This window comes from Chiloscyllium punctatum, chromosome 7, assembly GCF_047496795.1.
Source record: "Chiloscyllium punctatum isolate Juve2018m chromosome 7, sChiPun1.3, whole genome shotgun sequence".
NCBI classification, from domain to species: domain Eukaryota; kingdom Metazoa; phylum Chordata; class Chondrichthyes; order Orectolobiformes; family Hemiscylliidae; genus Chiloscyllium; species Chiloscyllium punctatum.
Genome location: NC_092745.1, coordinates 37,731,831 through 37,759,472, shown reverse-complemented (window position 1 = coordinate 37,759,472; position 27,642 = coordinate 37,731,831). Strand labels below are relative to the sequence as shown.

Here is a 27,642-nt window from a genome sequence, read left to right as displayed (position 1 = left end):
ATGGTGTGTGTCCCATGTCAGGGCAGTGTTATGGCGTGTGTCCCGTATCAGGGCAGTGTTATGGTGTGTGTCCCGTGTCAGGGCAGTGTTATGGTGTGTGTCCCATGTCAGGGCGGTGTTATGGTGTGTGTCCCATGTCAGGGCGGTGTTATGGTGTGTGTCCCGTATCAGGGCAGTGTTATGGTGTGTGTCCCGTATCAGGGCAGTGTTATGGCGTGTGTCCCGTGTCAGGGCAGTGTTATGGTGTGTGTCCCGTATCAGGGCGGTGTTATGGTGTGTGTCCCATGTCAGGGCAGTGTTATGGCGTGTGTCCCGTATCAGGGCGGTGTTATGGTGTGTGTCCCGTGTCAGGGCGGTGTTATGGTGTGTGTCCCGTATCAGGGCGGTGTTATGGTGTGTGTCCCGTATCAGGGCAGTGTTATGGTGTGTGTCCCGTGTCAGGGCGGTGTTATGGTGTGTGTCCCATGTCAGGGCAGTGTTATGGTGTGTGTCCCGTGTCAGGGCAGTGTTATGGTGTGTGTCCCGTATCAGGGCGGTGTTATGCCGTGTGTCCCATGTCAGGGCAGTGTTATGGTGTGTGTCCCGTGTCAGGGCGGTGTTATGGTGTGTGTCCCGTATCAGGGCAGTGTTATGGCGTGTGTCCCGTATCAGGGCAGTGTTATGGTGTGTGTCCCGTGTCAGGGCGGTGTTATGGTGTGTGTCCCATGTCAGGGCAGTGTTATGGTGTGTGTCCCGTATCAGGGCGGTGTTATGCCGTGTGTCCCATGTCAGGGCAGTGTTATGGTGTGTGTCCCGTGTCAGGGCAGTGTTATGCCGTGTGTCCCATGTCAGGGCAGTGTTATGGTGTGTGTCCCATGTCAGGGCAGTGTTATGGCGTGTGTCCCGTGTCAGGGCGGTGTTATGGTGTGTGTCCCATGTCAGGGCGGTGTTATGGTGTGTGTCCCATGTCAGGGCAGTGTTATGGCGTGTGTCCCGTGTCAGGGCGGTGTTATGGTGTGTGTCCCATGTCAGGGCGGTGTTATGGTGTGTGTCCCGTGTCAGGGCGGTGTTATGGCGTGTGTCCCGTGTCAGGGCAGTGTTATGGTGTGTGTCCCATGTCAGGGCGGTGTTATGGTGTGTGTCCCATGTCAGGGCAGTGTTATGGCGTGTGTCCCGTGTCAGGGCGGTGTTATGGTGTGTGTCCCATGTCAGGGCAGTGTTATGGTGTGTGTCCCATGTCAGGGCAGTGTTATGGTGTGTGTCCCGTGTCAGGGCAGTGTTATGGTGTGTGTCCCGTGTCAGGGCGGTGTTATGGTGTGTGTCCCATGTCAGGGCAGTGTTATGGTGTGTGTCCCGTATCAGGGCAGTGTTATGGCGTGTGTCCCGTATCAGGGCGGTGTTATGGCGTGTGTCCCATGTCAGGGCAGTGTTATGGTGTGTGTCCCGTGTCAGGGCAGTGTTATGCCGTGTGTCCCATGTCAGGGCAGTGTTATGCCGTGTGTCCCATGTCAGGGCGGTGTTATGGTGTGTGTCCCGTATCAGGGCGGTGTTATGGTGTGTGTCCCATGTCAGGGCAGTGTTATGGTGTGTGTCCCGTGTCAGGGCGGTGTTATGGTGTGTGTCCCGTGTCAGGGCAGTGTTATGGTGTGTGTCCCATGTCAGGGCAGTGTTATGGTGTGTGTCCCGTGTCAGGGCAGTGTTATGGTGTGTGTCCCATGTCAGGGCAGTGTTATGGTGTGTGTCCCGTGTCAGGGCAGTGTTATGGTGTGTGTCCCGTGTCAGGGCAGTGTTATGCCGTGTGTCCCGTATCAGGGCGGTGTTATGGTGTGTGTCCCATGTCAGGGCGGTGTTATGGTGTGTGTCCCGTATCAGGGCGGTGTTATGGTGTGTGTCCCGTATCAGGGCAGTGTTATGGCGTGTGTCCCGTATCAGGGCAGTGTTATGGTGTGTGTCCCATGTCAGGGCGGTGTTATGGTGTGTGTCCCGTATCAGGGCAGTGTTATGGTGTGTGTCCCGTGTCAGGGCGGTGTTATGGCGTGTGTCCCATGTCAGGGCGGTGTTATGGTGTGTGTCCCATGTCAGGGCAGTGTTATGGTGTGTGTCCCATGTCAGGGCGGTGTTATGGTGTGTGTCCCGTGTCAGGGCAGTGTTATGGTGTGTGTCCCATGTCAGGGCAGTGTTATGGTGTGTGTCCCGTGTCAGGGCAGTGTTATGGTGTGTGTCCTATATCAGGGCAGTGTTATGGTGTGTGTCCCGTGTCAGGGCAGTGTTATGGTGTGTGTCCCGTATCAGGGCAGTGTTATGGTGTGTGTCCCATGTCAGGGCAGTGTTATGGTGTGTGTCCCGTATCAGGGCGGTGTTATGGTGTGTGTCCCGTATCAGGGCGGTGTTATGGTGTGTGTCCCGTGTCAGGGCAGTGTTATGGCGTGTGTCCCGTATCAGGGCGGTGTTATGGTGTGTGTCCCGTGTCAGGGCGGTGTTATGGTGTGTGTCCCGTATCAGGGCGGTGTTATGGTGTGTGTCCCGTGTCAGGGCAGTGTTATGGTGTGTGTCCCGTGTCAGGGCGGTGTTATGGTGTGTGTCCCATGTCAGGGCGGTGTTATGGTGTGTGTCCCGTGTCAGGGCGGTGTTATGGTGTGTGTCCCGTGTCAGGGCGGTGTTATGGTGTGTGTCCCGTATCAGGGCGGTGTTATGGTGTGTGTCCCGTGTCAGGGCAGTGTTATGGTGTGTGTCCCATGTCAGGGCGGTGTTATGGCGTGTGTCCCATGTCAGGGCGGTGTTATGGTGTGTGTCCCGTGTCAGGGCAGTGTTATGGTGTGTGTCCCGTGTCAGGGCGGTGTTATGGTGTGTGTCCCATGTCAGGGCAGTGTTATGGTGTGTGTCCCGTGTCAGGGCGGTGTTATGGTGTGTGTCCCATGTCAGGGCGGTGTTATGGTGTGTGTCCCGTGTCAGGGCGGTGTTATGGTGTGTGTCCCGTGTCAGGGCGGTGTTATGGTGTGTGTCCCGTATCAGGGCGGTGTTATGGTGTGTGTCCCGTGTCAGGGCAGTGTTATGGTGTGTGTCCCATGTCAGGGCGGTGTTATGGTGTGTGTCCCATGTCAGGGCAGTGTTATGGTGTGTGTCCCGTGTCAGGGCAGTGTTATGGTGTGTGTCCCATGTCAGGGCAGTGTTATGGCGTGTGTCCCGTGTCAGGGCGGTGTTATGGTGTGTGTCCCATGTCAGGGCAGTGTTATGGCGTGTGTCCCGTGTCAGGGCAGTGTTATGGTGTGTGTCCCGTGTCAGGGCAGTGTTATGGTGTGTGTCCCATGTCAGGGCAGTGTTATGGCGTGTGTCCCGTGTCAGGGCAGTGTTATGGTGTGTGTCCTATATCAGGGCGGTGTTATGGTGTGTGTCCCGTGTCAGGGCAGTGTTATGGTGTGTGTCCCATGTCAGGGCAGTGTTATGGCGTGTGTCCCGTGTCAGGGCAGTGTTATGGTGTGTGTCCCGTGTCAGGGCAGTGTTATGGTGTGTGTCCCATGTCAGGGCAGTGTTATGGCGTGTGTCCCGTATCAGGGCAGTGTTATGGTGTGTGTCCTATATCAGGGCGGTGTTATGGTGTGTGTCCCATGTCAGGGCAGTGTTATGGTGTGTGTCCCATGTCAGGGCAGTGTTATGGTGTGTGTCCCGTGTCAGGGCAGTGTTATGGCGTGTGTCCCGTATCAGGGCAGTGTTATGGTGTGTGTCCCATGTCAGGGCAGTGTTATGGTGTGTGTCCCATGTCAGGGCAGTGTTATGGTGTGTGTCCCATGTCAGGGCAGTGTTATGGTGTGTGTCCCGTGTCAGGGCAGTGTTATGGCGTGTGTCCCGTATCAGGGCAGTGTTATGGTGTGTGTCCCGTATCAGGGCGGTGTTATGGTGTGTGTCCCGTATCAGGGCGGTGTTATGCCGTGTGTCCCATGTCAGGGCAGTGTTATGGCGTGTGTCCCGTGTCAGGGCGGTGTTATGGTGTGTGTCCCGTATCAGGGCGGTGTTATGCCGTGTGTCCCGTGTCAGGGCAGTGTTATGGTGTGTGTCCCATGTCAGGGCAGTGTTATGCCGTGTGTCCCATGTCAGGGCAGTGTTATGGTGTGTGTCCCGTGTCAGGGCGGTGTTATGGTGTGTGTCCCGTATCAGGGCAGTGTTATGGTGTGTGTCCCGTGTCAGGGCGGTGTTATGGTGTGTGTCCCATGTCAGGGCAGTGTTATGGTGTGTGTCCCGTGTCAGGGCAGTGTTATGGTGTGTGTCCTATATCAGGGCAGTGTTATGGTGTGTGTCCCGTGTCAGGGCAGTGTTATGGTGTGTGTCCCGTGTCAGGGCAGTGTTATGGTGTGTGTCCCGTGTCAGGGCAGTGTTATGGTGTGTGTCCCATGTCAGGGCAGTGTTATGGTGTGTGTCCCGTATCAGGGCGGTGTTATGGTGTGTGTCCCGTATCAGGGCGGTGTTATGGTGTGTGTCCCGTATCAGGGCGGTGTTATGGCGTGTGTCCCGTGTCAGGGCGGTGTTATGGTGTGTGTCCCATGTCAGGGCAGTGTTATGGCGTGTGTCCCGTGTCAGGGCGGTGTTATGGCGTGTGTCCCATGTCAGGGCGGTGTTATGGTGTGTGTCCCGTGTCAGGGCGGTGTTATGGTGTGTGTCCCGTATCAGGGCAGTGTTATGCCGTGTGTCCCATGTCAGGGCAGTGTTATGGTGTGTGTCCCGTGTCAGGGCAGTGTTATGGTGTGTGTCCCGTATCAGGGCGGTGTTATGGTGTGTGTCCCGTATCAGGGCGGTGTTATGCCGTGTGTCCCATGTCAGGGCAGTGTTATGGTGTGTGTCCCGTGTCAGGGCGGTGTTATGGTGTGTGTCCCGTATCAGGGCAGTGTTATGGCGTGTGTCCCGTATCAGGGCAGTGTTATGGTGTGTGTCCCGTGTCAGGGCGGTGTTATGGTGTGTGTCCCATGTCAGGGCAGTGTTATGGTGTGTGTCCCGTATCAGGGCGGTGTTATGCCGTGTGTCCCATGTCAGGGCAGTGTTATGGTGTGTGTCCCGTGTCAGGGCAGTGTTATGCCGTGTGTCCCATGTCAGGGCAGTGTTATGGTGTGTGTCCCATGTCAGGGCAGTGTTATGGCGTGTGTCCCGTGTCAGGGCGGTGTTATGGTGTGTGTCCCATGTCAGGGCGGTGTTATGGTGTGTGTCCCATGTCAGGGCAGTGTTATGGCGTGTGTCCCGTGTCAGGGCGGTGTTATGGTGTGTGTCCCATGTCAGGGCGGTGTTATGGTGTGTGTCCCGTGTCAGGGCGGTGTTATGGCGTGTGTCCCGTGTCAGGGCAGTGTTATGGTGTGTGTCCCATGTCAGGGCGGTGTTATGGTGTGTGTCCCATGTCAGGGCAGTGTTATGGCGTGTGTCCCGTGTCAGGGCGGTGTTATGGTGTGTGTCCCATGTCAGGGCGGTGTTATGGTGTGTGTCCCATGTCAGGGCAGTGTTATGGTGTGTGTCCCGTGTCAGGGCAGTGTTATGGTGTGTGTCCCGTGTCAGGGCGGTGTTATGGTGTGTGTCCCATGTCAGGGCAGTGTTATGGTGTGTGTCCCGTATCAGGGCAGTGTTATGGCGTGTGTCCCATGTCAGGGCAGTGTTATGGTGTGTGTCCCGTATCAGGGCGGTGTTATGGCGTGTGTCCCATGTCAGGGCAGTGTTATGGTGTGTGTCCCGTGTCAGGGCAGTGTTATGCCGTGTGTCCCATGTCAGGGCAGTGTTATGCCGTGTGTCCCATGTCAGGGCGGTGTTATGGTGTGTGTCCCGTGTCAGGGCAGTGTTATGGTGTGTGTCCCATGTCAGGGCAGTGTTATGGTGTGTGTCCCGTATCAGGGCAGTGTTATGGCGTGTGTCCCATGTCAGGGCAGTGTTATGGTGTGTGTCCCGTGTCAGGGCAGTGTTATGCCGTGTGTCCCGTATCAGGGCGGTGTTATGGTGTGTGTCCCGTATCAGGGCGGTGTTATGGTGTGTGTCCCGTGTCAGGGCAGTGTTATGGTGTGTGTCCCGTATCAGGGCGGTGTTATGGTGTGTGTCCCGTATCAGGGCAGTGTTATGGCGTGTGTCCCGTATCAGGGCAGTGTTATGGTGTGTGTCCCGTGTCAGGGCGGTGTTATGGCGTGTGTCCCATGTCAGGGCAGTGTTATGGTGTGTGTCCCATGTCAGGGCAGTGTTATGCCGTGTGTCCCATGTCAGGGCAGTGTTATGGTGTGTGTCCCGTGTCAGGGCGGTGTTATGGTGTGTGTCCCGTATCAGGGCAGTGTTATGGCGTGTGTCCCGTATCAGGGCAGTGTTATGGTGTGTGTCCCGTGTCAGGGCGGTGTTATGGTGTGTGTCCCATGTCAGGGCAGTGTTATGGTGTGTGTCCCGTATCAGGGCGGTGTTATGCCGTGTGTCCCATGTCAGGGCAGTGTTATGGTGTGTGTCCCGTGTCAGGGCAGTGTTATGCCGTGTGTCCCATGTCAGGGCAGTGTTATGGTGTGTGTCCCATGTCAGGGCAGTGTTATGGTGTGTGTCCCATGTCAGGGCAGTGTTATGGCGTGTGTCCCGTGTCAGGGCGGTGTTATGGTGTGTGTCCCATGTCAGGGCGGTGTTATGGTGTGTGTCCCATGTCAGGGCAGTGTTATGGCGTGTGTCCCGTGTCAGGGCGGTGTTATGGTGTGTGTCCCATGTCAGGGCGGTGTTATGGTGTGTGTCCCGTGTCAGGGCGGTGTTATGGCGTGTGTCCCGTGTCAGGGCAGTGTTATGGTGTGTGTCCCATGTCAGGGCGGTGTTATGGTGTGTGTCCCGTATCAGGGCAGTGTTATGGTGTGTGTCCTGTGTCAGGGCAGTGTTATGGCGTGTGTCCCGTGTCAGGGCGGTGTTATGGTGTGTGTCCCATGTCAGGGCAGTGTTATGGTGTGTGTCCCATGTCAGGGCAGTGTTATGGTGTGTGTCCCGTGTCAGGGCGGTGTTATGGTGTGTGTCCCGTGTCAGGGCAGTGTTATGGTGTGTGTCCCGTGTCAGGGCGGTGTTATGGTGTGTGTCCCATGTCAGGGCAGTGTTATGGTGTGTGTCCCGTATCAGGGCAGTGTTATGGCGTGTGTCCCATGTCAGGGCAGTGTTATGGTGTGTGTCCCGTATCAGGGCAGTGTTTTGGCGTGTGTCCCGTATCAGGGCGGTGTTATGGTGTGTGTCCCGTATCAGGGCAGTGTTATGGTGTGTGTCCCATGTCAGGGCAGTGTTATGGTGTGTGTCCCGTATCAGGGCAGTGTTATGGTGTGTGTCCCGTATCAGGGCGGTGTTATGGTGTGTGTCCCGTGTCAGGGCAGTGTTATGGCGTGTGTCCCGTATCAGGGCAGTGTTATGGCGTGTGTCCCATGTCAGGGCGGTGTTATGGTGTGTGTCCCGTGTCAGGGCAGTGTTATGGTGTGTGTCCCGTGTCAGGGCAGTGTTATGCCGTGTGTCCCGTATCAGGGCGGTGTTATGCCGTGTGTCCCATGTCAGGGCGGTGTTATGCCGTGTGTCCCATGTCAGGGCAGTGTTATGGTGTGTGTCCCGTGTCAGGGCAGTGTTATGGTGTGTGTCCCGTATCAGGGCGGTGTTATGCCGTGTGTCCCATGTCAGGGCAGTGTTATGGTGTGTGTCCCGTATCAGGGCGGTGTTATGGTGTGTGTCCCGTATCAGGGCGGTGTTATGCCGTGTGTCCCGTATCAGGGCGGTGTTATGCCGTGTGTCCCATGTCAGGGCAGTGTTATGGTATGTGTCCCGTATCAGGGCGGTGTTATGCCGTGTGTCCCATGTCAGGGCAGTGTTATGGTGTGTGTCCCGTATCAGGGCAGTGTTATGCCGTGTGTCCCGTATCAGGGCGGTGTTATGCCGTGTGTCCCGTATCAGGGCGGTGTTATGCCGTGTGTCCCGTATCAGGGCGGTGTTATGCCGTGTGTCCCATGTCAGGGCGGTGTTATGCCGTGTGTCCCGTATCAGGGCGGTGTTATGCCGTGTGTCCCATGTCAGGGCGGTGTTATGCCGTGTGTCCCGTGTCAGGGCAGTGTTATGGCGTGTGTCCCATGTCAGGGCGGTGTTATGGTGTGTGTCCCATGTCAGGGCAGTGTTATGGTGTGTGTCCCATGTCAGGGCAGTGTTATGGTGTGTGTCCCGTGTCAGGGCGGTGTTATGCCGTGTGTCCTATATCAGGGCGGTGTTATGGTGTGTGTCCCGTGTCAGGGCAGTGTTATGGCGTGTGTCCCGTATCAGGGCAGTGTTATGGTGTGTGTCCCATGTCAGGGCGGTGTTATGGTGTGTGTCCCGTGTCAGGGCGGTGTTATGGTGTGTGTCCCGTGTCAGGGCGGTGTTATGGTGTGTGTCCCATGTCAGGGCAGTGTTATGGTGTGTGTCCCATGTCAGGGCAGTGTTATGGTGTGTGTCCCATGTCAGGGCAGTGTTATGGTGTGTGTCCCATGTCAGGGCAGTGTTATGGTGTGTGTCCCGTGTCAGGGCAGTGTTATGCCGTGTGTCCCGTGTCAGGGCAGTGTTATGGTGTGTGTCCCATATCAGGGCAGTGTTATGGTGTGTGTCCCATGTCAGGGCAGTGTTATGCCGTGTGTCCCGTGTCAGGGCAGTGTTATGGCGTGTGTCCCGTGTCAGGGCAGTGTTATGGTGTGTGTCCCATGTCAGGGCAGTGTTATGGTGTGTGTCCCGTATCAGGGCAGTGTTATGGTGTGTGTCCTATATCAGGGCAGTGTTATGGTGTGTGTCCCGTGTCAGGGCAGTGTTATGGTGTGTGTCCCGTGTCAGGGCAGTGTTATGGCGTGTGTCCCATGTCAGGGCGGTGTTATGGTGTGTGTCCCATGTCAGGGCAGTGTTATGGCGTGTGTCCTATATCAGGGCGGTGTTATGGTGTGTGTCCCGTATCAGGGCGGTGTTATGGTGTGTGTCCCATGTCAGGGCAGTGTTATGGCGTGTGTCCCATGTCAGGGCAGTGTTATGGTGTGTGTCCCGTGTCAGGGCAGTGTTATGGCGTGTGTCCCGTATCAGGGCAGTGTTATGGTGTGTGTCCCGTGTCAGGGCAGTGTTATGGTGTGTGTCCCGTATCAGGGCAGTGTTATGGCGTGTGTCCCATGTCAGGGCGGTGTTATGGTGTGTGTCCCGTATCAGGGCAGTGTTATGGTGTGTGTCCTATATCAGGGCAGTGTTATGGTGTGTGTCCCATGTCAGGGCAGTGTTATGGTGTGTGTCCCGTGTCAGGGCAGTGTTATGGTGTGTGTCCCATGTCAGGGCAGTGTTATGGTGTGTGTCCCATGTCAGGGCAGTGTTATGGTGTGTGTCCCATGTCAGGGCGGTGTTATGGTGTGTGTCCCGTGTCAGGGCGGTGTTATGGTGTGTGTCCCATGTCAGGGCAGTGTTATGGTGTGTGTCCCATGTCAGGGCAGTGTTATGGTGTGTGTCCCGTGTCAGGGCAGTGTTATGGTGTGTGTCCCGTGTCAGGGCAGTGTTATGGTGTGTGTCCCGTGTCAGGGCAGTGTTATGGTGTGTGTCCCGTATCAGGGCGGTGTTATGGTGTGTGTCCCGTATCAGGGCGGTGTTATGGTGTGTGTCCCGTGTCAGGGCAGTGTTATGGCGTGTGTCCCGTATCAGGGCAGTGTTATGGTGTGTGTCCCATGTCAGGGCAGTGTTATGGCGTGTGTCCCGTATCAGGGCGGTGTTATGGTGTGTGTCCCATGTCAGGGCAGTGTTATGGTGTGTGTCCCATGTCAGGGCAGTGTTATGGTGTGTGTCCCGTATCAGGGCAGTGTTATGGTGTGTGTCCCGTGTCAGGGCAGTGTTATGGCGTGTGTCCCGTATCAGGGCAGTGTTATGGTGTGTGTCCCATGTCAGGGCAGTGTTATGGTGTGTGTCCCGTGTCAGGGCGGTGTTATGGTGTGTGTCCCGTGTCAGGGCAGTGTTATGGTGTGTGTCCCGTATCAGGGCGGTGTTATGGCGTGTGTCCCGTATCAGGGCAGTGTTATGGTGTGTGTCCCATGTCAGGGCAGTGTTATGGTGTGTGTCCCGTATCAGGGCAGTGTTATGGTGTGTGTCCCATGTCAGGGCAGTGTTATGGCGTGTGTCCCATGTCAGGGCAGTGTTATGGCGTGTGTCCCATGTCAGGGCAGTGTTATGGTGTGTGTCCCGTATCAGGGCAGTGTTATGGTGTGTGTCCCATGTCAGGGCAGTGTTATGGCGTGTGTCCCATGTCAGGGCAGTGTTATGGCGTGTGTCCCATGTCAGGGCAGTGTTATGGTGTGTGTCCCGTATCAGGGCAGTGTTATGGCGTGTGTCCCATGTCAGGGCAGTGTTATGGTGTGTGTCCCGTATCAGGGCAGTGTTATGGTGTGTGTCCCGTGTCAGGGCAGTGTTATGGTGTGTGTCCCGTATCAGGGCAGTGTTATGGTGTGTGTCCCATGTCAGGGCAGTGTTATGGCGTGTGTCCCATGTCAGGGCAGTGTTATGGTGTGTGTCCCATATCAGGGCGGTGTTATGGCGTGTGTCCCATGTCAGGGCAGTGTTATGGCGTGTGTCCCATGTCAGGGCAGTGTTATGGTGTGTGTCCCGTGTCAGGGCAGTGTTATGGTGTGTGTCCCGTATCAGGGCGGTGTTATGGCGTGTGTCCCATGTCAGGGCGGTGTTATGGCGTGTGTCCCATGTCAGGGCGGTGTTATGGCGTGTGTCCCGTGTCAGGGCAGTGTTATGGTGTGTGTCCCATGTCAGGGCAGTGTTATGGTGTGTGTCCCGTATCAGGGCAGTGTTATGGCGTGTGTCCCATGTCAGGGCAGTGTTATGGTGTGTGTCCCATGTCAGGGCGGTGTTATGGTGTGTGTCCCGTGTCAGGGCAGTGTTATGGTGTGTGTCCCGTGTCAGGGCGGTGTTATGGTGTGTGTCCCGTATCAGGGCGGTGTTATGGTGTGTGTCCCGTATCAGGGCAGTGTTATGGTGTGTGTCCCATATCAGGGCAGTGTTATGGTGTGTGTCCCGTGTCAGGGCGGTGTTATGCCGTGTGTCCCATGTCAGGGCGGTGTTATGGTGTGTGTCCCATGTCAGGGCGGTGTTATGGTGTGTGTCCCATGTCAGGGCAGTGTTATGGTGTGTGTCCCATGTCAGGGCAGTGTTATGGTGTGTGTCCCATGTCAGGGCAGTGTTATGGTGTGTGTCCCGTATCAGGGCGGTGTTATGGTGTGTGTCCCGTGTCAGGGCGGTGTTATGGTGTGTGTCCCGTATCAGGGCAGTGTTATGGTGTGTGTCCCGTGTCAGGGCAGTGTTATGGCGTGTGTCCCGTATCAGGGCGGTGTTATGGTGTGTGTCCCGTGTCAGGGCGGTGTTATGGTGTGTGTCCCGTGTCAGGGCGGTGTTATGGCGTGTGTCCCGTATCAGGGCAGTGTTATGGTGTGTGTCCCGTGTCAGGGCAGTGTTATGGTGTGTGTCCCGTGTCAGGGCAGTGTTATGGTGTGTGTCCCGTGTCAGGGCAGTGTTATGGTGTGTGTCCCGTGTCAGGGCGGTGTTATGGTGTGTGTCCCATGTCAGGGCAGTGTTATGGTGTGTGTCCCGTATCAGGGCGGTGTTATGGTGTGTGTCCCGTATCAGGGCGGTGTTATGGTGTGTGTCCCGTATCAGGGCAGTGTTATGGTGTGTGTCCCGTATCAGGGCAGTGTTATGCCGTGTGTCCCATGTCAGGGCGGTGTTATGGTGTGTGTCCCGTGTCAGGGCAGTGTTATGGTGTGTGTCCCGTGTCAGGGCAGTGTTATGGTGTGTGTCCCGTATCAGGGCGGTGTTATGGTGTGTGTCCCGTGTCAGGGCAGTGTTATGGCGTGTGTCCCGTGTCAGGGCAGTGTTCTGGCGTGTGTCCCGTATCAGGGCAGTGTTATGGTGTGTGTCCCGTATCAGGGCAGTGTTATGGTGTGTGTCCCGTATCAGGGCGGTGTTATGGTGTGTGTCCCGTGTCAGGGCAGTGTTATGGCGTGTGTCCCGTGTCAGGGCAGTGTTCTGGCGTGTGTCCCGTATCAGGGCAGTGTTATGGTGTGTGTCCCGTGTCAGGGCAGTGTTATGGCGTGTGTCCCGTGTCAGGGCAGTGTTCTGGCGTGTGTCCCGTATCAGGGCAGTGTTATGGCGTGTGTCCCGTATCAGGGCAGTGTTATGGTGTGTGTCCCGTATCAGGGCAGTGTTATGGTGTGTGTCCCGTGTCAGGGCAGTGTTATGGCGTGTGTCCCGTGTCAGGGCAGTGTTATGGCGTGTGTCCCGTGTCAGGGCAGTGTTATGGTGTGTGTCCCGTGTCAGGGCAGTGTTATGGTGTGTGTCCCGTGTCAGGGCAGTGTTATGGTGTGTGTCCCATGTCAGGGCGGTGTTATGGTGTGTGTCCCGTGTCAGGGCGGTGTTATGGTGTGTGTCCCATATCAGGGCAGTGTTATGGTGTGTGTCCCGTGTCAGGGCGGTGTTATGGTGTGTGTCCCGTATCAGGGCGGTGTTATGGTGTGTGTCCCGTGTCAGGGCGGTGTTATGGCGTGTGTCCCGTATCAGGGCAGTGTTATGGCGTGTGTCCCATGTCAGGGCAGTGTTATGGTGTGTGTCCCGTGTCAGGGCAGTGTTATGGCGTGTGTCCCATGTCAGGGCAGTGTTATGGCGTGTGTCCCATGTCAGGGCGGTGTTATGGTGTGTGTCCCATGTCAGGGCAGTGTTATGCCGTGTGTCCTATATCAGGGCAGTGTTATGGTGTGTGTCCCGTGTCAGGGCAGTGTTATGGCGTGTGTCCCGTGTCAGGGCAGTGTTATGGCGTGTGTCCCATGTCAGGGCAGTGTTATGGCGTGTGTCCCATGTCAGGGCGGTGTTATGGTGTGTGTCCCATGTCAGGGCAGTGTTATGCCGTGTGTCCTATATCAGGGCAGTGTTATGGTGTGTGTCCCGTGTCAGGGCAGTGTTATGGCGTGTGTCCCGTGTCAGGGCAGTGTTATGGCGTGTGTCCCATGTCAGGGCAGTGTTATGGCGTGTGTCCCATGTCAGGGCAGTGTTATGGCGTGTGTCCCGTGTCAGGGCGGTGTTATGGCGTGTGTCCCGTGTCAGGGCAGTGTTATGGCGTGTGTCCCGTGTCAGGGCGGTGTTATGGCGTGTGTCCCGTGTCAGGGCAGTGTTATGGCGTGTGTCCCGTGTCAGGGCGGTGTTATGGCGTGTGTCCCGTGTCAGGATGGTGTAGTAGTGTTGAGGTGGCTTTGTAGTGAACTCCAAAGCTATTCTGCACCCAGAGGGTCCTGAAGCAAAATGGACATGATGCCACAGACGACAGAAGTGGATGAGTTATTGTTTCTGGATTCCCTCTCCTTGTCTTTTCTTTCTGTCTGTGATGTGTGAGAATCTTGTCTGTTTCAATGAGTTGCCTCTCAGCCTTCTAAACTGTCCTGAGTACCAACCCAACCTCCCTCGACCTCTCCTCACGAGACCGTCCCTTCACAGCCAGGTTCAGCCTTTCCTTCGATAATGGGCCCCAGTCTGTTCACAGTATTCCAGCTGTGGTCTGACAACTGCCTTGTGTAGTTTGAACAAACCTCCCATACCTTTATAGTCCATTCCCTTAGAGACCGTTCCACTTGGCCTCGCTTGTCACTGAAGCAGCTGGCGCCCATTGCCTCTGAGTGGACCCTGGTGAAAACAGTGTGAATAGGTCTCAGCTCAGGGGGTAAAGAGCAGGAAGGCTGTGTTCAGGAGTGGCTTGGAGTGTGAGCTAGAATAGTGTGCAGTTTGGGTGGTGGGTCTGTGAAGACAGGCTGAGATTGCTTGTGATGGAGACAAGGTTTTTGTCCGAGTGGATGGCACTACCATTTGGTAGGGTTGCTGAGAAATGTGTGCAATGTGTCCTGATCACTCTTGTTACTCACTGTACATTGGAGAAAGTGAGGACTGCAGATGCTGGAGATCAGAGCTGAAAATGTGTTGCTGGAAAAGCACAGCAGGTCAGGCAGCATCCAAGGAACAGGAGAATCGACATTTCGGGATTCCTGAAGAAGGGCTTATGTCCGAAACATCGATTCTCCTGCTCCTTGGATGCTGCCTGACCTGCTACGCTTTTCCAGCATCACAGTTTCAACTCGATGTACATTGTGTGGTGCTCAATACTTTGTCTGTTACCCGTATTTACCTATGTCAACTGTGAATATTAGAGTATACACATTTTGCTCATCTAACCTTGTATATGAACATTTATTTTGCCAGTCCAAAATGTGGCATCTTGAGACTTTATTGTCTCAGCAAGTAGCTCAGATTTCAAACCTTATCTACATTAAAACAAAAAAAAACTCATGAGGACCAAATCAAACCATGACATGAATTTGATTGCCTTGTCTGGGGTTGTAATAGAAGTGCTCCCTCCCAAGTCACAGCTGAGAAGCCCTGCATATGTCCCAAAGCAGGTGACTTGGTTTAGAATTAGGGAGTGCTGGAGCACAGGAGGAGGCCATTTGGCCCATTGCGTCTGCACCAGCTGTTTTAAAGGAAGCTGTGAGGACTGGGGAGTGAAGATGTTTCTGCCACCCAGCCGGGGATTAGGGGAGCGGGCTAACCCCTGGGAACGAAGCGAGTGGTTACAAAGGAAGCAGGAGCTGAAGGCTGCAGGACCCTCCCCTCTGGCCAAGGTGGTTTCGGAAGCGGGATGTGACTGGGGCAATGTGCTCCCCTGAGTGGATCCCAGATCCCATTCCAGCTGTCTGAGGCGGGATCTGGTCAGCGATTCCCAGACAGGATTACTCACCCACCACAAGATGAGGAGGCCCAAGTCAATTCCTTGCACCGCCTGATCTCCTCCTGTGGCCTTTGCAAAGGCCATTGGCTCGAGGTCGGTCAGGTTAAAGCAAAAGTGGAGCAACTGGCTGAAGTAAAAGGCTGATTTTTCCTTTCTCGATGCACTGTCAAACACTGTAACAGTGTCTTCATTCTCCCCTCCTCTCTGTCCAGTCCAACGATCCAGTCACCAACATTTGCCAGGCAGCGGATAAACAGCTCTTCACACTGGTCGAATGGGCCAAGAGGATTCCACATTTCTCCGACCTGCCTCTCGACGATCAGGTCATTCTCCTCCGGGCAGGTGAGCTCACGCTCAACAATACTCGGGCAGTCGGTCATGGGAAAGATCCATTCTGTCGTTTGATCTCGGCACGCGCTCTCATCTCAGTATCAAGCAGGAACCAAGCAAGGGGAACATGGAGAGAGAAGAGTTGGGGAAGGGGGGGGAGGAGGCGTGCTGATCAAGTCAGAAAAACCCAGTCAGAGGGGATTTTAAATGGTGAGGGAGGGGTGAGCACACCAGGATCACTAATGATTAAACATCGAGAAAGGTAATTGGGTTGAATGTGTGATCGGGGAAAATGTACATGGGGTAGGGAAGGGGGTTAAATGGGTGGGTGGGTGTGTGATCGGGGAGAGTGTACATGGGGTGGGGAATGGGGTTGGGTGGGTGGGTGGGTGTGTGATATGAGAGAGTGTACATGGGGTGGGGAAGGGGATTAAATGGGTGGGTGGGTGGGTGTGTGATAGGGGAGAGTGTACATGGGGTGGGGAAGGGGGTTAAATGGGTGGGTGGAGTTAGGAGAAATGGACCTCAATGTGGGCTGCGATGAAATAGGAGATGGTCTGATCCTGGCGGATTGGTGGGATTACTCGTGTTTTCTGTCGTGCAGGCTGGAACGAGCTACTCATTGCTTCATTCTCACATCGATCGATCTCAGTGAAGGACGGCATCCTCCTGGCCACAGGACTGCACGTTCATCGGAGCAGTGCTCACAGTGCAGGTGTGGGCTCTATATTCGACAGGTACAGAATATTTGGTCACTGTCTGGTATGGCCTTCTCTCTGGATCTGTATACACCTTCCACCATCTTCACACACAGCCCCCAGCAAATCCCCCCCACTCTGTCTGCCTTGTGGGCACCTCTTAGTGCTGTTGGCAGTCTCCAGACAACCCCCAGACGGCTCAGCAGGCAATGTAACCGATAAAGGTCTCGCTGTCAACTCTGTACCCTGAGATTACTATCACCCACCCAGGAAGAGGTCAATGGAATGTTCTTGATTCTTTCACAGGATGTGGCAGGGCCACTATCTGTTGCATATTTTAATAAAACTTACAGACGTGTTAAGTGTGACTTTGATCGCTTTCTTGTCCAGGAGTTTTGTGATCTGCTCTTCCTCTGCTGTTGTCCCACTTTGTAAAGCGTGGTTATTAACTGCTGCATCAGTTACTTGAATCAATGGGTCTTTCTATGTTCATAACTATAATGGCAGAAACCACCACCCCCTCCCCCTTTAGTGATGTCCTCCACTGATGTAACACAGAATGTGTTGTATGCGTTGGAGGTTCCTCTGTATTCTCACTGGGGATCTCTACTTCCGTCCTTATCTAGACCCAGTGGGTTATGGGCCTCCCCTCGCCAATAACTCAACAGAGTGCATACCCAATCCTGCATTTGACTGAACTGTAATGGCACGCATTTCTGCAGGTCCCCCTCCCCAGTTTACAAATCTGTACATTTATATAGTGGTCAGGGAGGTGCTCCCTGCACCAAACAGCAGCTAATAGCTACCCCAGCGAGTTGGGACATTGGTGGGAATGGAGGGAATTCCAGCGTTTTAGATCAGGGATTCCCAGACTGTGGTCGTGATGGGGTCCTGAGACAAGGTTTGAGACAGGATGGTGAACTGTAAGTGTTGCAATTGGGACTGAGGGCTCACAGCCGTGATGTCTGTCGAAATCCTTCTGGTCTGTTTTCCATCGGTGAGTGTGATCCAATGGACAGCTCTTCCTGGCTCGCTCACTGCTCCAGGTGGTGTGTGAGGACCTTCGAATGGGGTGATGCTGGAGTGAAAGCAGCTGAAGGCAGCACCGCAGCGTGACGTGAGATGCTAACTGCTTTTCCTTTCTGTCTGCCCTGACAGAGTTCTGACGGAATTAGTCTCAAAAATGAAAGATATGCAAATGGACAAGACTGAGTTGGGGTGTCTGAGAGCCATTGTTCTCTTCAATCCAGGTACTTCTTGCACTGTGACTATGCTATGTGGCCGTGGGATGAATATTCCCAAGAGTTGACGGATGGTGGGGGTAGGTGAGAAAGAGAAACCTGGTTTGCTGCAGACTTGCCTGAACAAACACGATGTGGCAATTACGTCCTCCTGTCACTGGGGGTCCCACTGAAACACTGCTCTCAACAGGCAATGCTAACACCTCATTAACACTCAGTATGTCATTACCACCTCAGGAACAGGATTAGGAAACTGGAACAGGTCCCTGACAACAGCTCAAACTGAACAGTGAACTGACTGAACTCTGTATACTCCCTGTAAAACTACACTAGGATATTTGTGGAAACATTTTAATTTAACGTGAGTAGTGGTCAATATTCATTGAGATTCTGCATTCAGTAAGTGAATGCCAAGTGAGTTATTTATACAATAAGAATAAATTGGAAGAGGTTTTGGCTGATTGGAATTCAATAAAATGGGAGCAAAAAGTAAAAGTTTTAATCCTTGGATTGTACTACATGATGGGATTGCATTTTAGGAGAGTTATTCACCAGATTTCTGTTCATTGGTAGTTGTATTGTTACAATGCCAGCTGATGTTATTCTTGGACAAGTCAAATCGCAGACTGAAGTATCGTTTGATAGAACATTTTTATATTAAATAAGGTGGTTTTTCATTGAAACAATAATAAGTTTAAATAACAGGTTTGGTGCATTAGTCAGGGGTAAATGTTGAGTGTTAAGGGGTAGGTTTGGTTGGGATACTCTTCAGAGGGTCGGTGTGGAGTTGTTGGGCCGAAGGGCCTGTTTCCACACTGTAGGAATTCTATTCTATTCTATTCTAAAATAAGCCAAACCATTTACAATATAAAGGTTTAGAAACACCCAGTAAAATAAACTCCCATTATTCCCAAAGGTTCACTTTTACAGTATTCACACCAGAAAGAATTCCCATCTCTTTTGTATCTATTGGGAATAATTCAGCTGTGGCATTAGTTCTCTCTCTCGTGAATCTGATTGCAAGACAGTCCAGGAAAAGGCAATGGAGTAAAGACCTTACTCAGCTTGTCAAGTAACTCCTTCAGGTTTATAATCCAATACTTCTGGTCTGGAACGTTCAAACTAACCAGCTTAGTGGAGCGAACTTATTTCTTAACAAACCTAAACCACCACATTTCATCACAAGCAAATGGAACCTATGCCAAAACTTCTGCAAAACTGACTGAGATGCAAAGACTTTTTTCCAAGCTGTGGATGTTTCCCCTAAATTAGAGTCATAGAGTCGTACAGCACAGAAACCGACCCTTCGGTCCATGCCAACCAGATATCCCAACCCAATCTAGTCCCACCTGCCAGCACCCGGCCCATATCCCTCCAAACCCTTCCTATTCATATACCCATCCAGATGCCTCTTAAATGTTATAATTGTACCAGCCTCCACCACTTCCTCTGGCAACTCATTCCATACACGTACCACCCTCTGAGTGAAAAAGTTGCCGTTTAGGTCCCTTTTGTATCTTTCCCCTCTCACCCTAAACCTATAGCCTCTAGTTCTGGACTCCCCCACCCCAAAGAAAAGACCTTGTCTATTTATCTTATCTGTGCCCCTCATGATTTTATAAACCTCTATAAGGTCACCCCTCAGCCTCCGACGCTCCAGGGAAAACAGCCCCAGCCTGTTCAGCCTCTTCCTATAGCTCAAATCCTCCAACCCTGGCAACATCCTTGTAAATCTTTTCTGAATTCTTTGAAGCTTCACAACATCCTTCCGATAAGAAGGAGACCAGAATCTTCTATCTAAAAATCTAATGCTCTGCACTGTTTACTTCTCTCCCAATGTGAACAAGTTCCCACCAACCTCCATAAACCATCTGAGTCTCCCTCAGATTTTTCATAAGTAAATCATCATGACTATTGATGTTACTTGTTAAACCCCTACAGACACACAGGCCAAAACCCAGATGTTACTAGATTAAAATCTAAACTCAAATAAATGATATTAAAATGTATGTAAATCACCCACCTTGTGTCACAATATGAAGGTTTTGATTTTTTTCAGGCAAAATACATTGCAAGCACCAGTATTTTGACTATATGGCTAATGCTCATAAAGTGAATATCTTCAATATGCTGTTTAGATGCAAAAGGTTTATCAAACCCAGGAGAAGTGGAATCTCTGAGAGAAAAGGTTTATGCATCACTAGAAGCTTTTACAAAGCATAAATATCCAGACCAGCCTGGCCGGTAAGGAACTGTGTTTGTGCATTTGTGTATAAATGTGTGTCTGTTTGTACATATGTGGGCGTATGTCTGTTTGTATGTATGTGTGGATGTGTGTCTGTTTGTTTGGGTGTATGTGTCTATGTGTGTATGTCAGTATGTACATTTGTGGGGGAGGGGTATCTGTTTGTACGTGTGTGGGTGTGTGTGCCTGTCTATCTGTAGATGTGTACGTGAATACCTGTCTCTAAGTGTGTGTACCTGTCTCTGTGTGTGTGTGTGTGGGGGGGGGGGGGGGGGGGGGCGGAGGGGCGGAGAAGTGGTTTGGAGGTTGTCTGGGAGTGGGGAGAGGAGTTGTATGTATATGTACCTGACTTTAGGGAAACACATTGCTGTGGGTCTAGAGTCAAATGTTGGTGAGATAGGCAAAAACGGCAGGTTTCCCTCCCTGAAGAGTTTGTGTGTGTGTGTGTGTGTGTCTATGTACCTGTCTGTGGGGATGTGCATGTGTATGTATTTACCTGTTTGAACGTGTGTTTGTATATGTGTACCTTTGTGTGTGTGTGTGTGCGCGCGCACGTGTGTGTGTATGGACCTGTCTGTGTGTGTGTGTGTGTGTGTGTGTGTGTGTGTGTGTGTGTGTGTGTGTGTACCTGTCTAATTTTAGCTGTGTGTACATGTGTACCTGTCTGCTTGTAGGGGCAGCATTGTGTGTCTGTTTGTAGGTACATGCATGTGTATTCTTGATATTTTATTTGTTGATGCTATCTGGATATCTAGATTGGTCAACATTTATTGCCCATGCCGATTTGCTGAAGAGGCCAGTTAGAAGGAAAACACATTGCTGTGGGTCTGGGTTAAACGCCCTCATATCGGAAAGCTTGTCTGTCTCTGTCTTGACTGTGCTGTTAAAAAGCACCCAGCACCAGGTTATAGTACAACCTGTTGGGACTCTAACCTGGTGTTGTGCGATTTGTAGCTTTGTCCACCCCAGTCCAACACCGGCACCTCCACATCTTGAATATACTGAACGATGGAGCAACAGTGACTCTCTGGAGCAGAGAACTGCAAAGATTTGCAAGCCCTTGAGTGAAGGAATCTCACCTCAATCGTGGATAGCCTTCTCCCATGGTAGAGTCTTTCTTTAGGGCCGAAGGGCCTTTTTCAGAGCTGGAGATCTCTATGACTGGAAGATGGCGGATTCCGTATTCTGAGCCTGTGCCCCCTAGTTCTCGGATCACCACTGAAGGAGGCATCTCCTTGGCATCTTCAAAACCTTTTGACTGCAGCAAACGTTTTATTAGCTGGCAGCTACGGGACGAGGAGAATGCCAGTTGATCAAATAGGTTCACCTACTCAATCAGAGCACACACTAAGTAATAGAAATGTAATGCAGGGAGTATACTGCCATCCTGTAATTACAGCATAAATCACTGAAATAATAATGCAACCCTGCCTGAAATAAAACTTATTGGCAGAGAGCCTTCTCACTCGCACCCTCAACTGACTTCTCTGAGATTGCGATGATACAGTAAACTTGGTGTTATTTGAGGTATGTAATTTTTGCAGGTTTATTGAGACTGCTTGTTCATTAAGGTGCCGGTTTCGATTAAATTCCCTACAGTGTGGGAACAGGCGCTTTGGCCCAACAAGTCCACACTGACCTTCCAACGTGTAACCCACACAGACCCATTCCCCTACCCTATATTTACCCCTGACTAATGTACCTAACACTACTGGCACTTTAGCATGGCCAATTCACCCGACCTGCACATCTTTGGACTGTGGGAGGAAACCGGAGCGCCCGGAGGAAACCCACGCAGACACGGGGAGAACGTGCAAACTCCACACAGTCACTTGAGGCAGGAATCAAACCCAGGTCCCTGGCTCTGTGAGGCAGCAGTGCTAACCACTGAGCCACCATGCCAGTTAAAACCGTGCTGCATTTCGTTTATCATCCTTCTCAGCAGTACAGAACAACCTCGATTTTGCCAACGTCAATAAGCCGAATTTTGGATGATCCGGTCAAGGTCTCAAGGTCCCATTAAAAACTCTATTCGTCATCTGAACAATCTGTTATCCGAACAAAATACTCCCTGCCCGTCTCGTTTGGATAATCGAGGCATGAGGTAGAGAAAACTCCCCCAGAGAGACACGCTGAGGGAATCGTGCGCCTGACCCTCTAGCTCCCCCTGGCTGCCAGCTTGGGTGGGTGTAACCGTCTGTTTGGGAGGATTACTGATGTGGAGCTTTCCCTGCCCCTCTCTCCCCAGGTTTGCGAAGCTGCTCCTACGACTCCCGGCCCTTCGATCGATCGGGCTCAAGTGTCTCGAGCACCTCTTCTTCTTCAAGTTGATTGGAGACACCCCCATCGACACCTTCCTCATGGAAATGCTGGAGGCCCCTCACCAAATGACATGATTGAAAGACCCCCGAGCGCCCTTACACGTCAAATCTGTAAATACTTTCGCTAATTGTGTGAATAGAATTAATGCGTCGTCTGTCTTAACTTGTAAAACGACACATATTTTGTATCTTGAACAAGCACAGTACAGCAATTATTTGTTAGTTTGTACAGGGAATTTTGAAAGAGAGACAATCTGGAAGAATTTTAGATCAAAATTCTATTCAGTGAAGAATAAATCAGGTTTATAAATCAGGATCCAGAACATCTCTCACACCCTCCATCTTCATCTCCAATCGCTCACTGCCTATTATTGCTGCGGTGCTTCTCAACAGGGACGGTTATCTGAATGGGTGCCCCTGTTACAGAGCCCTTGGTGTGCACAACTGGAAAGCAGGGAGAGCACACTCAGCGATTGCCTCCCTAATGCTCCTGACAGACAGGCACCCATTCAGAATAGCTGAACAGCAGGCTGATCCTACTGTGTAAAACCTGTTTTAAAGGAAAGTGCCCCCCCCCCCCCCTTAATCAAATCTTAAAGTGGCCTTTAAGCATGCGTAGTACTTATAGAGTCATAGAGATGTACAGCATGGAAACAGACCCTTCGGTCCAACCCGTCCATGCCGACCAGATATCCCAACCCAAGCTAGTCCCACTTGCCAGCACCCGGCCCATATCCCTCCAAACCCTTCCTATTTATATACCCATCCAGATGCCTCTTAAATGTTGCAATTCCACCACTTCCTTTCGCAGCTCATTCCATACACGTACCACCCTCTGAGTGAAAAAGTTGCCCCATAAGTCCCTTTTATATCTTTCCCCTCTCACCCTAAACCTATGTCCTCTAGTTCTGGACTCCCCGACCCCAGGGAAAAAAACTTTGCCTATTTATCCTATCCATGCCCCTCATAATTTTGTAAACCTCTATAACGTCACCCCTCAGCCTTTGACGCTCCAGGGAAAACAGCCCCAGCCTGTTCAGCCTCTCCCTACAGCTCAGATCCTCCAATACATATAAATCACGCAGGTCTGACTATTGCAGAGAAACAAGACGAAGCTTATTGTTGAAGCTCTTCATCTTGTATTAATCAGGACCAAACACAAGAATACCAAATCTGAAAGAGAGCAGCAATTTAGACTCCATGAGAAGACGGTGCTGATGGGTTGTCAGTTGGGCTGTGGCACAGCAATGCTTCTACCATTCAGAGTCCACTTGACAATGGGTCAAAACCCTCTTCTCATGTAGTCTAAATGGCTGTTCCCTTTGGGATTTGATACTCTTGCAGTTCTGTCCTGATGGATGTAAAAATAAGCTTTATCAGCATCCGTCTATTCTTTTAGCGATAATCCAGTTCTGTGCTACCAAGTGACTCTTGGTTTGACTGTGCGTATTCCACCTGATATTGTGACAAATGGACTCAAATTCAACTTGTCTCACTCTCTGGCAAATGACAGGCCTGGTTTCAGGTTTGAGGATCAATATTTTGACCATTCCTCCAAATTTTACATTTCACCATTAAAGTAAGCGTGGTCCCCATTCCCCTCCCTATGTGCAACACGGTCCAGTGTACAGGCCAGCACAGATAAGAGTGAAGTGATGCTTTCATACAGCAGGTTACTAAAGCTAATGACGCAAAGGTTCAGTTCAAAAGCAATTTGAAAAAAGATTCGAAGGGCTGGGATTAAAAGGAGACGGGCAAAGAGCCAGAGAATGAGATTGGAATAGACAGCTCAAGGAGATAACCCCAGCACAATGGATGGAAAACCATTTTATTCAATTATGGGGATATTGGTGTTGCTGGCAAGGTTGGCATTTATTGTCCATCCTTCGTTGCCCCCAAGATGCTAATGATACAACTCATGTCTTGCTAAAACACTTCAGGGGCATTTGAGAGTCAAACACGCTGGCGAGGACTGGAACAAGATTTCCTTCCCTCAAAGATATTTGTGAACTGCTCACATTTTTATGACAATCCCTCATGCTTCAAGGCCACTTTTACTGATAATGACTATTATTAATTCCAGATTTCCTTTTCAAACTGAATTCAAATTTGCAAGATGCCAAGTTGGGATTTGAACTCAGTTTCTCTGGACTATCAATGTATTTCCCATTGTTGGTAAATAGAAGTGTCGAAGTAAACGCTAAGCTGTTTGAAATGCACTAAAAGAAAAAGCCGAATTGTAGCTTCAAATTGTTCGGAATGATATTTTCATTTGCACTCTCTAAGACTCATCATATGTTTATGCGAATCATGGGATTTTATTTTAAGCTTTGCTGTCTTATTTCCTATTCAACCATCCGGGATCCACAGTCTGCCTAAAGTTCAGTCACTCACGCCCACTGTATTGGCTCCGATGTGTACAGCTGCATGTCCAGGTGTAGCATCCTTCCAGCTAATATCTGTAACTGGCACTGTCTGCTGCACTCTGCCCCAGTTCCCAGTTACCCTCCTCTCCCCCCCCCCCCCCCCCCCCCCCGGGTCATTGGTCATTTTATTTGCCCCGTACTCCACCACACGGCCCAATACACTCAGAAACTCTCGCACTGTGCCCCCCACCCCCTCACTCCTAACCCTCACCCTCTTCAGAAATGTTATTCAAGCCTACCTTGTGGACTGGAATCTCCTTCATCGTCCTCCTCCTCTTCCTTCCTATTGTGTCCGGTCTGGCCTCTTGCCCAACTCTGAGGGGCTCTGGCAGTTTAACTGGGCAGTACTGTACAACTGCAGCTCCTTGGTGTTTTGCTGAGACCCCCCCCCCTGCCATTTGCATGCGATGGTATTTACAAGGTGAGCTCCCCTGCCACAGAGCCAGTACAGCCACACCTGATTCCCTGCACCTACACCATGCCAGCTTGGATTGTGAGCAGGGCTGGGAATGCTTCAGGGGTCTCAGCGGTTCCCTCTTCAGAAACTGAGGGGAACAGATTAGCAGCGACAGGTGACCACAGGCACCAGGTGAGGAGGAGGTGAGAGAGAGAGGTTTGGTAGTGCAGGTATATGACTCTGTCAGGGGTGAATGCACAAGTAGGAAACTCAGTATAGAATCGATGTTGATTTTTATGACAGAGAGTGGGGCACATGGGAGAAAATGATGTTTCAGTTGTACGGTGTATCAGTCAAATCCCATCTGAAATGCTCCAATGTGTTGCAGACACTGTACCTCAGGTTTTTTTTAAAAAATTCATTCATAGGACAAGGCTAGGCTAGCATTTATTCCCCATCGCTAATTGCCCTGAGGGTAGTTAAGAGTGGGTGTGGAGTCAGCCAGGGAAGGATGGCTGTTCCCTTCCCTTCCCTTCCCTAAAGGGCATTAAGTGAACCAGATGGACTTTTTCCCAACAATTGATCTGTGGACATCCTTAGACTCTTAATTCCAGATATTTATTGAATTCAAATTCCACCATCTGCTGTGGCAGGACTTGTAACCAGCACGTTACCTCGCTCTCTGGGTTAACAGTCCACTAGGCCATCACTTCCCTTAAGTAAGCAACGACAGAATTATATCAAGGCGTGATGACACATTGTGTGGTTTGTTTTTCCTTGCACCTCGTGTGTGAAGTGTTTGTACAGAAAGGGACGTTCAAAAGGACTGGGTACGCAGTTCAGATAAATGGGAGCTATCTCTTCTGACAGGGGTCCAGAAGAAGGGGGCAGGACGAGAACCTCCCGTTGAGAGCGAGGTCATTCAGGGGTGATGCCGGGAGGAACACAGAGGGCAGTGCAATTCTGGGACACTCCACTGTGAAAGCTGGTGATTCTCTGGTTCAGTTCGCATTTTCAAGACTGAGATCAAACAGTTTATCAGATCAGAATGATTGTGGATCAAAGGCAGGCAGATGAACTAGAGCCCCTGTCACTTGTGGTGGGGTGGCATGGTGGCACAGTGGTTAGCGCTGCTGCCTCACAGCGCCAGAGACCTGGGTTCAATTCCCGCCTCAGGCGACTGACTGTGTGGAGTTTGCACGTTCTCCCCGTGTCTGCGTGGGTTTCCTCCGGGTGCTCCGGTTTCCTCCCACAATCCAAAGATGTGCAGGTCAGGTGAATTGGCCATGCTAAATTGCCCATAGTGTTAGGGGAAGGGGTAAATGTAGGGGAATGGGTCTGGGTGGGTTGCTCTTCGGTGGGTCGGTGTGGACTTGTTGGGCCGAAGGGCCTGTTTCCACACTGTAAGTAATCTAATCTAAATGACACTGCAGGCTTTAAAAGGCTTCCTCAATCAGTCCATTTTATTACTAGGGACACTAAACCCAAGCTTATTTTGAAGAGAAGTGGGTTGAGACCTGATTTAGAGTTAGATTGCCGTAGTTCATAGCGAGAGGAGATAAGTTTAGAAATGGTCTCATCGAAATGAAGTTCAGTTATAATTCCAGTGAATGAAGTCAGTGATATTATTGGGGATCAGCTGTACTGGCCTGTCTGCCTGGTTTCTCAGTGTAATAACTTCTGGAGGAGTCAGTGAAGTGGGATTGATTCAATGTGTGTCTCCATCCAGTGTCAGGGGCCTCCTGTGTATCCCTCTCCTCCCCCAGCCTCCATATGATGCTGTTCCTCGGTTTGCAGGCTCTCAGCTCGAGCATCAACAGCCCCGATCCCTCCCATCCAAGTGGCCTTTCCTCCCGACCTGAGCTCAGGCAGCAGGCCTATTCAACCACAGGAAACCTCGTTCATCCACTGCGAACAAAACTCTGTAACTTTGGTGCCCCGTTACCTTCCTGGAGGCTGCCAGTTTTGACCGGGTACAGCTCCTGACCACACACCACCTGTACATTCACAATCGACTGACTGCAGCAGCAGTACAGGGGGAGGGGGTCACTCCACACCTACACATCAACATTTATTTTTTAGTAATTGTGCTATTGCTCTTTAAACTACATTGCCTGTATATTATATATATATATAAAATAATGTATACATATATAGTGTCTAGTTTAATTCCCAGTAATTCTTTTAGAGAATATTTCTCCACAGAGAACTTACTGCACCAGTTCCAAGGATGGTGTGTAATGTTGGGTCTTACTTTGGTATCATCTGTTATTCTCATGGTTACCAGCAGCTACTCAGACTTCTATTGTTTAAGAAATAAACTATGCACTGTATATGTGTGTATATACATATATCGTATGCATATATAGACACATGCAAATGTGTGTGTGCATGTGTGTGTGTACACACATAGAGAGAGAGGGAGAGAGAAGGGACTCAGCAGTCAGTAGAGACACTTGTTCAGTACAGCACAGGTACAGATAGTGGAGTCCGGTCAGCTCCACACCCTTCACTGCCTTTAGAAACTTGCCGAGTGTTTACTGTATTGTCATTGTGCAGGTCATCACAATAAAATGCACTCACACACACACACACCTTCTCAGCTGAACAAATGTTTATATTTTTGTACTGTACAAATCAGAGATAAAGCTGCAAGTGAGCTCTAAGACTCACTGTCCGTCAACAGGGTCACCACAACCTTCTGTCTCGCAAAGTGCCCATTTGGAGGAGTGTGTTCTGTCTCTGTCTTCGAACTGTTCTGCAGCACCTTTTGGTATAACCCTCCTTTAGCAATGAGAGAAAGTGTTAACTCTTCAGTCTGTAACTGTTTTCTCTGTAAATACACTGTTTCAATTCTGGCTCAGTGGTGTGCTGTGTAATTGTACAGTTTTCCTGGTTCACTGTCAGGGGTTCCTTTTGCCGAGTTACTGGAGGGGGGTGGAATGCCATAGAATTGTGCAGCACAGCTTTTTGACCATTTCAGTGTTGTGTCAAACCCCTTGGGGCACCACTTCATTTTCTTTCCCCTTCGTGTTAATCTCTCTCGCCCCTCAAATACGTCTTAGGGTGGGCAAGTTCCACATTCTCGCCACGCTGGGGTTGAGAAGTTTCCTCAGAGTTCTTCGTAGGTTTATTTGTGTCTGTCTGTTAGTTACAGTATTTGGGTTTGAATGACTCCTGCATGCAAACAGTGACTGCTTACTCAGCAGAGCAAGAGCTGCTCACTAACTACAGACCACACTTA

General features: G+C 51.3%; 1 protein-coding gene across 6 annotated transcripts in view; it reads left to right on the top strand.

Annotated features, from left to right (window-relative positions):
* Nucleotides 1-27,256, top strand: part of LOC140479597 (retinoic acid receptor RXR-gamma-A-like) — a 334,953-nt gene extending 307,697 nt beyond the window's left edge. For 5 of the 6 annotated variants that reach the window (XM_072573426.1, XM_072573422.1, XM_072573424.1 and 2 more), the window contains 5 exons: nucleotides 14,953-15,082; nucleotides 15,675-15,807; nucleotides 16,927-17,018; nucleotides 19,148-19,253; nucleotides 21,503-27,256. In XM_072573426.1, the coding sequence (XP_072429527.1) occupies nucleotides 14,953-15,082; nucleotides 15,675-15,807; nucleotides 16,927-17,018; nucleotides 19,148-19,253; nucleotides 21,503-21,650 (609 nt within the window). In that variant the 3' untranslated portion in view covers nucleotides 21,651-27,256. The remainder of the gene's footprint in view (nucleotides 1-14,952; nucleotides 15,083-15,674; nucleotides 15,808-16,926; nucleotides 17,019-19,147; nucleotides 19,254-21,502) is intronic. The other variant, XM_072573423.1, reaches the window with a different exon arrangement.
* Nucleotides 27,257-27,642: the final 386 nt, after the last annotated feature.